We start from the raw sequence: 12421 nt of genomic DNA, 5'->3' as shown, positions 1-12421 counted from the left end.
TTTACTTGGATCAACTCAGATGCCTTCACCCGAAACTATATGATCCAAAAATCCAACTTCCTAGAGCCAAAATTCACTCTTGCTAAACTTAGCATACAGTTGCTTTTCCCACAAGGTCTGCAACACAATTTTCAGATGCTTCGCATGCTCTGTCTCATCTCTAGAGTAGATCAAAATGTCGTCAATAAACACAACGACAAACTTATCCAAATATGGTCGAAAGATCCTATTCCTTAGATCCATAAACACGACCGGTGCATTCATCAGCCCAAACGGCATGACAAGAAATTCATAATGGCCATACCTCATTCTGAAAATTGTCTTCTGTACATCCGAGTCTTTAACTCGCAGCTTATAATAGCCAGACTTCAAGTCTATCTTGGAGAATATGGTGGCTCCTCTCAATTGGTCAAACAAATCATCAATCCTTGGCAAAAGATACTTATTCTTGATAGTCACCTTGTTCAGTTTCTGATAATCGATACATAACCTCATGACCCATCTTTCTTCTTCACGAACAACACGGGGGCACCCCAAGGTGAAAAACTTGGCCTTGCGAATCCTTTATCCATCAGCTCTTGCAATTGTGCCTTCAACTCTTTCAACTCAGTTGGTGCCATTCTGTACGGAGCAATAGAAATGGGAGTCGTCCCTGGCATCAACTCAATACCAAACTCTATCTCCCTTTCAGGAGGTAGTTCGCGTAATTCTTCGGAAACACATCTGGATACTCACATACTATCGGCACAGACTCAATCTTTAATGCAATTTCCTTAGTGTTCATCACAAACGCAAGGTAGGCTTCGTATCCTTTCCTCATATATCTTTGGGCAACCATTGTTGTGATTACAACCTGCGGCGAACCCAATTCTCTTGATTCAACCCGTAGAATCTTATCATCCGGGCATTTCAACTTAATATACTTACCACCACAATTCACAATTACATCATGAAGGGCTAACCAATCCATACCAAGTATTACATCAAATTCATCAAATGGTAACAACATAAGGTTTGCCGAGAAACAACAACCTTGAATTGTCAAAGGACAATTCTTACAGACTTTATCAACTAGAGCCGACTTGCCTAGTGGGTTCGACACTCTAATAATAAATTCCGTAGGTTCCACAAGTATGTTCATACTAGACACCAATCTCATGCAGATATATGAATGCGTTGACCCTGGGTCAATTAAAGCAACAAAACTTGTACTAAAAAGAGAGAAAGTACTCGTAATAACATCAAGAGCAGAGGCTTCCTCTCGAGCACGTATTACATATGTTCTTGTCGGGGCTCGAACTTCTGATTTTGCAGTGTCTTTAGTCATGACTCGACTACCACTAGCACTTCCAGGGTATCTCCAAGGTCTACCTCGTGGAATGGGTGCACTCGACTTCGGAGCAAATTCCTTATCTTTTTCAGCTTGTTCCGGGCAGTCTCTGAGAAAATGATCAAGAGAACCACATCTGAAACATTCGCCACTTTTCATTTGGCACTCTCCGAAGTGAAATTTGTTGTAGCTCTTACACTTCAGTTTTTGATCATCTACACTCCCCACACTAGTCACCATCGGGAGGAAGACTTTTGACCTCATTGCTTAGAGCTCCTTGATCTACCTGAATATCCCACTGACGAAGTGGAGCATTCATGAAGGCTCCTGGCTTTCTTCATGGAGAACGAGAGTGTTTTACCACTAGACCTCTTGTTCACAACTCGAGCCTCTCTCTTAGCTTGTTTTCTTTCATTATTAAGTTCCTCGGACTTCTTGGCTCGATCGGCCAATGCGGCGAACTCCCGTTTTCCAAGATCCCAATCAACAACTTGATGTCCTTATTCAGACCTTCTTCAAAGCGTTTACACATTTCCTATTTAGTTTGGACCCATTTAGTTGCGTACTGGCTTAGTCGTACGAACTCTCTCTCGTATTCCACCACAGTCTTGTTACCTTGTTTGAGTTCCAGGAACTCCTTTCGCTTCGAGTCCAAAAATAGTTGGCTAATGTATTTCTTCCTAAACTCTGCTTGGAAGAAATCCCAAGTAATATTTTCTTTTGGCACTATCGAGGATATGGTCTTCCACCAATTGTATGCAGTGTCCTTCAAAAGGGACACAGCACACTTCAAACATTCATCAGGTGTGCATGACAAATCGTTTAACACTCGCATAGTGTTCTCAAGCCAGAACTCAGCTCTTTCAGCGTCATCATCAACTTTCGCTCTAAATTCCTCAACCCTATACTTTCTAAGCTTATCTACCGAGGCTTTACCAATTCTTATCGGTGCCATACCTCATGGCACATCCTCTTCAGATTGGTTAGGGGGTGGGGTTGGTCTTGGTATATTGGGGCGATTTCTTAGATAATCCCCAAACCATTCATCCATCATATCAAAGAAGGTAGCTCAGGCCTCTTCTCGACCTTTTGATATCAGCCTTCTACTGCTACTAGATACGGTTCGTTATATGGAAGCTGGAGCATAGCTCTTGGCTCCCTCGGACTCATCTTGTGCTTGATTAGAAGACATTTACTATATTTAAAACAATTTAAACAATTTGGAGACGTCACACTATCAATATTCAAATAATGGCATGTATAGCAAACCTTAACATCCTCTACGGTAGTCCTAGAACCGACTAAACCGTAGCTCTGATACCAATAAATGTAACACCCCTAACCCGTATCCAACTCCGGGACAACGCTCGAGGCGTTACCGAAACTTTACACTCTCAGTATACTAACTAGGGTCACAAAATTTCATTTGAATTTAAAACTTTTCAATCATAAACATCTCATCCCTTGTATAGGCCTTCAAGACCTATAACATATCAGAAGGCAATGAGGGACAAATACGGGCACGTTCGATTAGCCTTGGGCTCCTTAGAAAATTTTCCTTAACTAAAAGGGACACACGCCTGTGTAGGTGGATCGTGTGGACTCACACGCCCGTGTATCTTAGGGCATGCCCACGCCCTTCAACCATGGGTAACAATGACTTATCAACACGGCCATGAAACATGCCCGTGCTACCTGCCTGTGGATGAAACTTTCATTTTACCACGGCCATGGCGCACGCCCGTGTGGCCTACCCGTGTACAACTTTGAGCTAAGGTTTTAAGTGCAGGGGACACACGGCCATAGCAGATGCCTATGGAAGGGAACCGTGTGTCACACACGGCTTAGACACACGCCCGTGTGTCCAACCATGTGGAATTTATTAGGCTATTTTCCAAGCCTTTAGTCACCCCTTTATACTACTTGTGCCTAATGGTTACCAAGTTTGAGAAGAAACATGATTATATACTTGTAAATAATCTTAATGAAAATAGTTGTACGGAAACCTCATATCATTGGTTTCATACATAAATGGTTATTTCCTATTTAGTGTCATGGGTTGCCATATTGGTTTAATCCATCTGAAATTGGCTCATTCATGTGATTCATTGCCAATTGATAGCAGCCCATCCTTCGTAATTAAAACCATACATAAAATCATAGGTCATACCCTACTTAAATTAATCCAATTTTCATGGCCCATATATAAAGAGATAAACATATTTTTACATGCCTTTATTGAGAAAATCAATTGAAACATATAACAAAATACTCAAAAATACTATACATGCCATTGAGCAAAATAAACTGAGTCTTTATACGAAAGGTTGTTTAGTTGATAGTGTGTTCACTCCCCAATTGTCTTCCAATCCTTATGAGTCCTTGAGCTCTGTGAGATAGTGAAAAAGAGAGGGGTATGCATTTTAATGCTTAGTAAGCTCGAATAACTAGAAAGTAAACTTACCGAGTAATTAGCAAACATCCATACTTATTTCATGAAATCATCCGTCATGAAATGATTTCCTATCACATGCAATCAATCAATGAGTTAGTCATATAGTCATGTATTATGTAATTTAACTAGATGAGCTCATCATTCAACATTTCATTCATATATGTATATCCCATGTTAATCTCGTTGAGTTTCTAGGAAACCTCGATGGAATACCCAATATCTGTCAATTCATACGAATGATTATTCCATCTATGTACTCCCGCGAACCTCACATCATATGGCAAGATTACCAGTCCAGGCTAAATCCCCCATTATATGAACTCATAAGGTGATGTCGGGATTACCAGTCTAGGCTAAATCCCTTATAGCACAAACACCCTTAATGAGCTCAGATCTGAATTAGAATCCAGGCTAAATTCAAACCCTAATCAGATTACCCGTCCGGGCTGAATCCATCATGCACACATATTCTTCGGGAGGCTTGATCATTCAAGGAACACCTGTCCGGGCTAGATTCCTTTTCATACCTAAGATCGCAGATTACCCGTCCGGGTTAAATCCTTACTGCAACACATGTAGGATCTCAATTTACCTTTTCAATGAGGGTTTATCCATCGAATTCCCTTTGTCAACGTCAACCGAAATATTTTTCACATGTTACCATCAATATGCATTTCTATGATATTTCATACCAATAACAAATACAATCATCAAGCATTCATAATTCATACAATTATGCATATCAAGGGTTTACTTTAAGTTAACCGAACTTACCTGGTACTCTTTTTAGAGTTGTGTTTCGGTTACTCCGAAACCTTGCGTTTACCACGATTGACCTCCTCGAATTTGTCCCTCGGGGTCTATAACAGAAAAATTAATTCATTAATACCCCACATTATATATTTCAAGTTTAATACCTACCCCCGGTCCAAATGACCATGTAGCACCCCTACCCGGCCCCGACGCCGGAACAGGGTTCAAGGTGCTACCGAACACTTTTACACTATTTCAGGCTGTGGCATTCAAAAATTACCTTTACGGAATACATCTGATTTCAATTTTCTTATTTAGTTGTGTATCGGGCCCATATCGCACATATAAGTGGGTTCGGAGAGAAACCGAGACCCTTACAGTCACTTAAGAAATTTAGCATTTAACTACGTCACACGTCCGTATGACATTAGACACGGTCGTGTTACCAAAATAGAATAGGGGGTTAAGTTGCAGGGGACACACGTCCTAAGAACACACCCGTATGGTGTGACTGTGTGTCACACACTGCCTAGACACACGCCCGTGTGTCTATCCATGTGGACACTTCTAAGCTATATGACAAGCCATTTGCCACCCTGAACAATCCTAAACACTCATACAATTATTCATACATTCAAAACTTCATAAACAATGAAATTATATCATATGATTACACATTATCATTATACATAACTCACACTCAGAAAAATGGAGTCCCCTATACATGCCTTAAACCTTAATGATTTACAATCCTTCTCACCTCACATGATAACTCGATAGTGTGGTGTTATCTCTAGCCCTTCCAACTCGAGCTATTGTACAGACCTATAAGAAATAGGGAAAGAGAAGAGGGAGTAAGCTTCAAAGCTTAGTAAGTTCATAAGAAAACAATTAGCAACCCATTAACAAGTTTTATCAATGTTTGCAACATAATCACAAATTCACTACAATCTGTCTTCCTGAGTAACAGTCACTAAATTATTTATAACTAGAGATACAAAACTCCAAATCAAGTGCCATTAATTTTCCCTGAAAATAGATTCATATATCTTCTATCCATAAAATTTTCAGAATTTTCAATACCAGATTTTCTTAAAGTTTCCCCTGTTTCAATATTTGACTATTCTAACCACTATTAACTACGAATCAAATTTCTCATTGTACAGAATTCAAAATATGTTCTTGTTTATTTAATTTGAAACTAGACTCATTAAGGAGTATATTCATATAAATTTTATCTTATGACCATTTTTGTACAATTTATAATGATTTTATAAAAATAAAATAGGGGATCTAGAAGTCATTTTGACTCTATCCCACATCACTTCAAATATCTCATTATCAGCAATTTTTTTGCTTACACAGTTTCTTTTATAAGAAACTAGACTCATTAAGCTTTAATTATATAATTTATTCAGCCTCTAACTCAACTCCCACAATTTATGGTGATTTTTAAAAATCACGTTACTGCTGCTATCCCAAGCAGATTTATTACAAAATTACTCTTTCACACGTTCTTTGCATTCATATTATTTAAACATGTATATCACCATTCAATTTCATCACATTTTTATTCATCACAAGCATGAACCTATGATTACAAGGTCACCATAAATTCTATTTTAGATATATATAACATCTTCACATATACTTCTCATTTCACATCCATGATTCAATTCCGATCAATCTAACATATATATAGGTATATAACATATACCTGGTCAACTTAAAATATTACACAAATTCAATTGCCGATCTAACACAAGGTCTCATAGTTGAACATAAACATGAAACCATTTCTCATATGTTCGATTCACATCAATCATTAAATTCATTTAATTCACATGTACATAATTAGGTTGTTCGTACCTGAATAATTTACTTTACGGAACGAATCCACATATCGTATTAGCCCATAGTCTTATAGCACCACACTTTTAATAATCATCGGCAATTTGCTTGTTAGGTAATAACCTGATTTCATCACTGGCAATAAGCCTGCTAGACCTTTAAGTCCGATATCATTTCACCAGTATTACACCTGCTAGGCTCAAAGCCCAAAATTCATCACCAGCACAAGGCCTGCTAGGTTTGAAACCCGAATATATATTATAATGTATAACTTATATCATCGATCACTAACATTTACCTCAGTGAAGTTCACATTTAATCACTTTAGTACCAAGCCACATTCGGCTACCACATATGACTAATAATAATTTTATACACATCATGGTTTCCTTTAGATATTTAATAATCACAAATCGTGATATCTCTTCCAGCACATATACGACATAGTTTATTCATTGTAACACTCATTTAGTGCATCAAATTTCCAAATCCAATTCAACTTAAGCATAATAGCCATATTCGGCACATTAACTAAATAAAATTAACATTCTCTTTGCCATATTAATTTAACTCTTAGGCATATAAAAAGAATCAAGCTTAAACACTTAAGAACTTACCTTGAATGTCATTGAACAATTACGGGTTGATTAATCAACTACTTTTGCTTTCCCCCTATTCGAATTCGGCTCCCTTTGCTCTTGAGCTTAATTCAAGCAAACAAATAAACATTTATTCACCTTAATCCATCTCATGACTGAATGCCTTTAATCTTAATAATAGCAATCCTTTAACAAAATAACACTCAACCAAAACAAATTCAGTTATACAACTATATAATTAAAAGCATCAATCATGCTTAACTAAATGTTAAGCTATAATTGAAATCACTCAAACATATTTATGGTCAAATATAGCAAGAAAACTAAATAGGCTTTACTAGCCACACTTAGCTCAATTATAACATAATTTCACTTACTTATAAGCACATTCGGCAACTTGATAACTAAGTTAATATCATGGTACCATAACTCAACATTTATCAACATGTCATTAGCAAAATATGCTCATGTCAAATTTGCTCCCAATCACATCTCAAAATTCAACAAGCTTAGACCTCATTTAATAATTAAATTCCATTTCAAAGCATCACAACATTATCAAATGTATACTCATCCTAAATGACCGAATGCACATTAACTAAGCTCTTAAAAATTTTCTTTAACCATTAACTCATTCGGCAATGATAAGGACAAATTTAACAAACCTTAAATTCAACTTATAATTGTGCATATCTCATTCAAAGCATGCACACCAATTTATTATCCAATCATCCATAACCGAATACACATATTTCTTTCATTCATTCTTAACAAAATTTTATCAAGCTTAAATCTCCATTCCATCATTTTAAAACGCAAACATTACTCAAATGTTATCTAAATTCACATTCGGCAACTACACATACACACAAGCCGATTTCCCCTTATCATCTAATCCACCTATATGAACATTTAACTAGCTCAAACTTCACCCATCCAAAATTACTCATTAAAACATAAAGACAACAACCATTCCCTTCAAATTCTTCGACGGTCGATTGCTCATATCACCACAAAATTCAAAATTTTGATATGGGCTAAGTAAGGGACTTAGTAACTAGCTTAAAATATGCTAAAATTTCAAGAACTACCATGAATTACTTACCTTAATTCAAGCTTAAAGGTGACCGAATGGCTTAGCTCCCTTTTCTTTCTTTAAATTCGGCTAAAAAGAAACAAAGATGAGCACTGTTTTTTTCTTCACCCTTTAGCTATTTTACTTATCTTTATTTTATATTATAAAACCATTTAGTTATTATAATACTAGTATAAAATACATATATTTTGTATCAAATATCATCATGGGCGGCCACTATCTCAAAAGTGGGGAATTTGACATGCAAGTCCACATTTTTTTAAACCATGCATTATTTGACCACTACAATTTAACCTATCACATTTTCAAAGTTTCACACATAAGTCTTTTTTAATAATTTCACATCCAAATGACAAAATTAAGACAAGATACTTTCACACATGATACTTCACATATAATAAACATAGAAAAGAGCATTTAAATAATTTTGTGACTCAGTTTTGTGGTCCCGCAACCACTTTTTGACTAAGGTCAAATTAGGGCTATCATAGACCGTTGTGCCCCTAACCTTTCACATCTTTACGATTTAGTCCCTAGGCTCGTATAATGAAACACATGCAATTTCTATCTTACCCAAGCCTAACTGAACATTTTTCTCTTTTATGGCAACCTATATTTTTCATTATTTTCCTCATTTCTACCACACATTTACATCTTTTGCAAAATAGTTCCTATAAGGGTTTCTCATGAAAACTAACTTGGAAAAGATGTTTAACACACATTTATCTTTCATATTCTTCCATAATCCATCAAAATACCAATAACTCATGCATGGGTAAATTTTTGAACATGAACCCAGCATGAAATATGGGTAGAAATGGAGAAAGCAAACTACCAGGATTTCAAAAATATAAAGAACGTGAAAAACGGAGCTTGGGAGAACTTACTATTGAGCTTGAAATTAGTAGAAACCCTAGATATGGTGTCCTCCAAATTTCGACAGCTATAAGAAGAAGATGAGCATATTTTTGCTTTATTTTTCCCTTTTTATTTCATTAAAATGCCTAATGACCAAAATGCCCTCATGCCCTTTCTTTAAAATTTCATCCATGCAAGCCCATTTTTGTCAAAAAATTTAGAACTTGGGCAAATTGATCTCCAAGACCTTCTAATTCATAATCTATAGCAATTTCATACAAATTGCTTCTAGAATCTAAGTTTTGCAATTTATTCAATTCAGTCCCTAATTTCCAATTGGACATCTTATACTTAGAATTTCATAATGAAACTTTAACACATGCATATACTCATATTCTCGGCCTCATAATAATCATAAAATATATATTTTGATGTCGAATTTGTGGTCTCAAAACCACTATTCTAACTAGGCCCTATTTTGGGATGTTACACGTCTTGTTGTGTCTTAATAAAGAGTGTTTTAATCATTAAATGTTTCTATGAATTGTGATTATAAAGTGTATAAAGATGAAAGGGATCGTAGGTAACATGAAGTCTTGGAAAATAGCCTAAGTGTTGGCCACACGAGCTGAGACACGGCTGTGTGTCTCATCCGTGTGAAGGACACGGCTTGGTGACACGGGCGTGTGGCCTTGCCGTGTGGTTCAAATTATGTGCTGACATCATAAACAGAGAGTTACACAGCCTGAGGACACAAGCGTGTTGATGACACACGGGCATGCCCTTATGTCCGCACGAGCGTGTGACCTTGTTTTATGAGAAAAATTTCTAAGTTTTCCCAGAACTTTCCAGAGTTCTCGGTTTAGTCCTGGACCATTTTAAATGCATGTTATGGGCCTCGTAGGCCGAAAATAGAAACACTATGAATATATTCGTTTGGTTTTAATTTGGAACGAAATTTTATAGCTCGGATTGCATGATTGTTTGCGTTTAAGTCCAGTAATGCCCCGTATCTTATTTCAGCGTTGGACACGGGTAGGGGGTGTTACATATTTGATTTGAGAAACCAAAGAAAAAGTCAAAGTGGTACGTGATAGTTTGAAAGCTACTTCTGACTGTAAGAAATATTACGCAGATTTGAAAAGAAAAGATATTGAATTTCAAGTCAGTGACACAATATTTCTAAAAGTGTCACCATGGAAGAAAGTTCTTCGATTTCTCCAGAAAGGAAATCTTAGTTCGTGGTTTATTAGACCGTACGAGATCATTGAAAGGTTTAGTCCAGTAACTTACCGATTGGCTTTGCCGACAGAGTTAGAAAGATTCATAATGTATTTCACGTATCGATGTTACGAAAGCATTGATCAGATCATTCACACGTGATTTCACCTGTAGATGTTGAGATTCAGCTATATATGACGTATAGTGAAGAACTGATCAAAATTCTAGCTCGAGAAGTTAAAGAATTGATAAATAAAAGTATAGCTTTAGTTAAAGTTCTCTGGAAACAACACAGGATAAAAGAGGCTACCTGGGAACTAGAAGAAGTTATGAAATTACAATACCTGCACCAATTTTCTGGTATTAGGGGATAAAAATTCATTTAGGGGAAGAGTTATAATAGCCGGTTTTAAGTAATATTGGAATAGTGGTTTTGGTACCACAAACCCGACGAGAAAATTATAATTTTATTATTATTTTAATGTTTACGGGATATTGTTATGGTAGTATTAAAATTTCGTTAAGAATTTTACTGTTCCCATGATTAATTAAGTGAAAAGGCGTAAATCGTAAAAAAGTGTAAAAGTAGAGTTCCATTAGATAAAATGGTCAAATGGCTATGAAACTTTTAAGTGAATATCTAGATGGTAATTAGACTATTTAAATAGTTAGTGGATATTCATGGAGAGGTTTTATTGAAATTTTGATAATTTTTAAAGGGCAAAAAGGTAAATGAGTAATTAAAACTAAATTAAACAAAGAAACTATGTTCATCTTCTTCATTTCTTCCTACCACCACTAGAAATACTCCATTAAATCAAGCTAGGGCATTTGATCAAGTTCCTTTGCTTCCATGGTGAGTTTTTAAGCCCCCTTTTTTGTGATTTTTATGTTTTTTAGATCGTCTTAGCTTAATCTAAGCTAGCATGGGGCTCAATTTGCAAAACTGTTAAAGGTTGATGGTTATGCCATGAATGTTTTTGTATGGTTCTTGATGTTTAATGGTAGATTATGATTCATTTTATCTAAATAAACAAGTTTAGGGCTTAGGGTTTAGGGTTTGTATGGTTGAAAATGTATGGTACATGATAGATTTGATTCGAGAAATCGAAGAAATAGTCAAAGTGGTACGTGATAGTTTGAAAGCAACTTCTGATCATTAGAAATCTTATACAGATTTCAAAAGAAAAGATATTGAATTTCAAGTCAGCGACAAAGTATTTCTAAAGTATCACCTTGGAAGAAAGTTCTTCGATTTAGTCGGAAAGGAAAGATTAGTTCACGGTTTATCAGACTGTACGAGATCATTGAAAGGATTGGACCAGTAGTTTACCGATTGGATTTGTCGTCAGAATTAGAAAAGTTTCATAATGTATTTCACGTATAGATCTTACGACCATATCGATCAGATCATTCAAACATGATTTCACTTGTAGATGCTGAGATTCAGCTAGATATGACTATAGTAAAGAACTGATAAAAATTCTAGCTCAAGAAGTTAAAGAATTGAGAAATAAACGTATAGCTTTAGTTAATGTTCTCTGGAAATGACATGGAATAGAAGAGGCTACCTGGGAACTAGAAGAAGCTATTAAAGTGCAATACCTGAACCTATTTTCTGGTAAGATTTTTGGGGACGAAAATACTTTTAGGGGAGAGTTGCAATAGCCCATTTTCAGTAATAACAAAATAGTGGTTTCGATACGAAAAATTTGATAAGAAAATTATTAACTTAATATTATTTTAATTTTTACGGGATATTAATTGAGTCGTATTAAAATTTTGTTAAGAAATTTTGATGTTTGCATTATTAATTAAGTGAAAAGAACTAAACCGTAAAAATTGTAAAAGTAGAGTTCCATTAGGTAAAAGGGTCAAATGGCTATGAAACTTTTAAGGGAATGTCCAGATGGTAATTAGACCATTTGAATAGTTAGTGGATATTCATGGAAAGGTTTTATTGAATTTTTATAATTTTTAAAGGGCAAAAAGGTAAATGAATAATTAAAACTAAATTAAAAAAAAAAGAAAACTATGTTCATCTTCTTCATTTCTTCCTACCACCACCAAAAATACTCCATTAAACCAAGCTAGGTCATTCAATTAGGTTCTGTTGTTTGTATGGTGAGTTTTTAAGCACTGTTTTTAATGAATTTTATGTTTTTTAGATCGTTTTAGCTTAATATAGCTAGCCCAGGGTTCAATTTGTAAAACTGCTAAAGATTGAAGGTTATGCCATGAATATTTTTGTATGGTTC

The 12421-nt window shown here is 35.6% G+C and overlaps 1 protein-coding gene across 1 annotated transcript in view; it reads right to left on the bottom strand.

Annotated features, from left to right (window-relative positions):
- Positions 1 to 1489, bottom strand: part of LOC108480266 (putative white-brown complex homolog protein 30) — a 34757-nt gene extending 33268 nt beyond the window's left edge. The window contains exon 1 of the mRNA XM_017783197.2: positions 1277 to 1489. Within this exon, the coding sequence (XP_017638686.2) occupies positions 1277 to 1489 (213 nt within the window). The remainder of the gene's footprint in view (positions 1 to 1276) is intronic.
- Between the last annotated feature and the right edge of the window lie 10932 nt (positions 1490 to 12421).

The sequence above is a fragment of the Gossypium arboreum genome, chromosome 1 (genome assembly GCF_025698485.1).
Source record: "Gossypium arboreum isolate Shixiya-1 chromosome 1, ASM2569848v2, whole genome shotgun sequence".
Lineage (NCBI taxonomy): Eukaryota > Viridiplantae > Streptophyta > Magnoliopsida > Malvales > Malvaceae > Gossypium > Gossypium arboreum.
The sequence above is the reverse complement of the archived record's forward strand: the minus strand, read 5'-3'. Positions and strand labels throughout refer to the sequence as shown.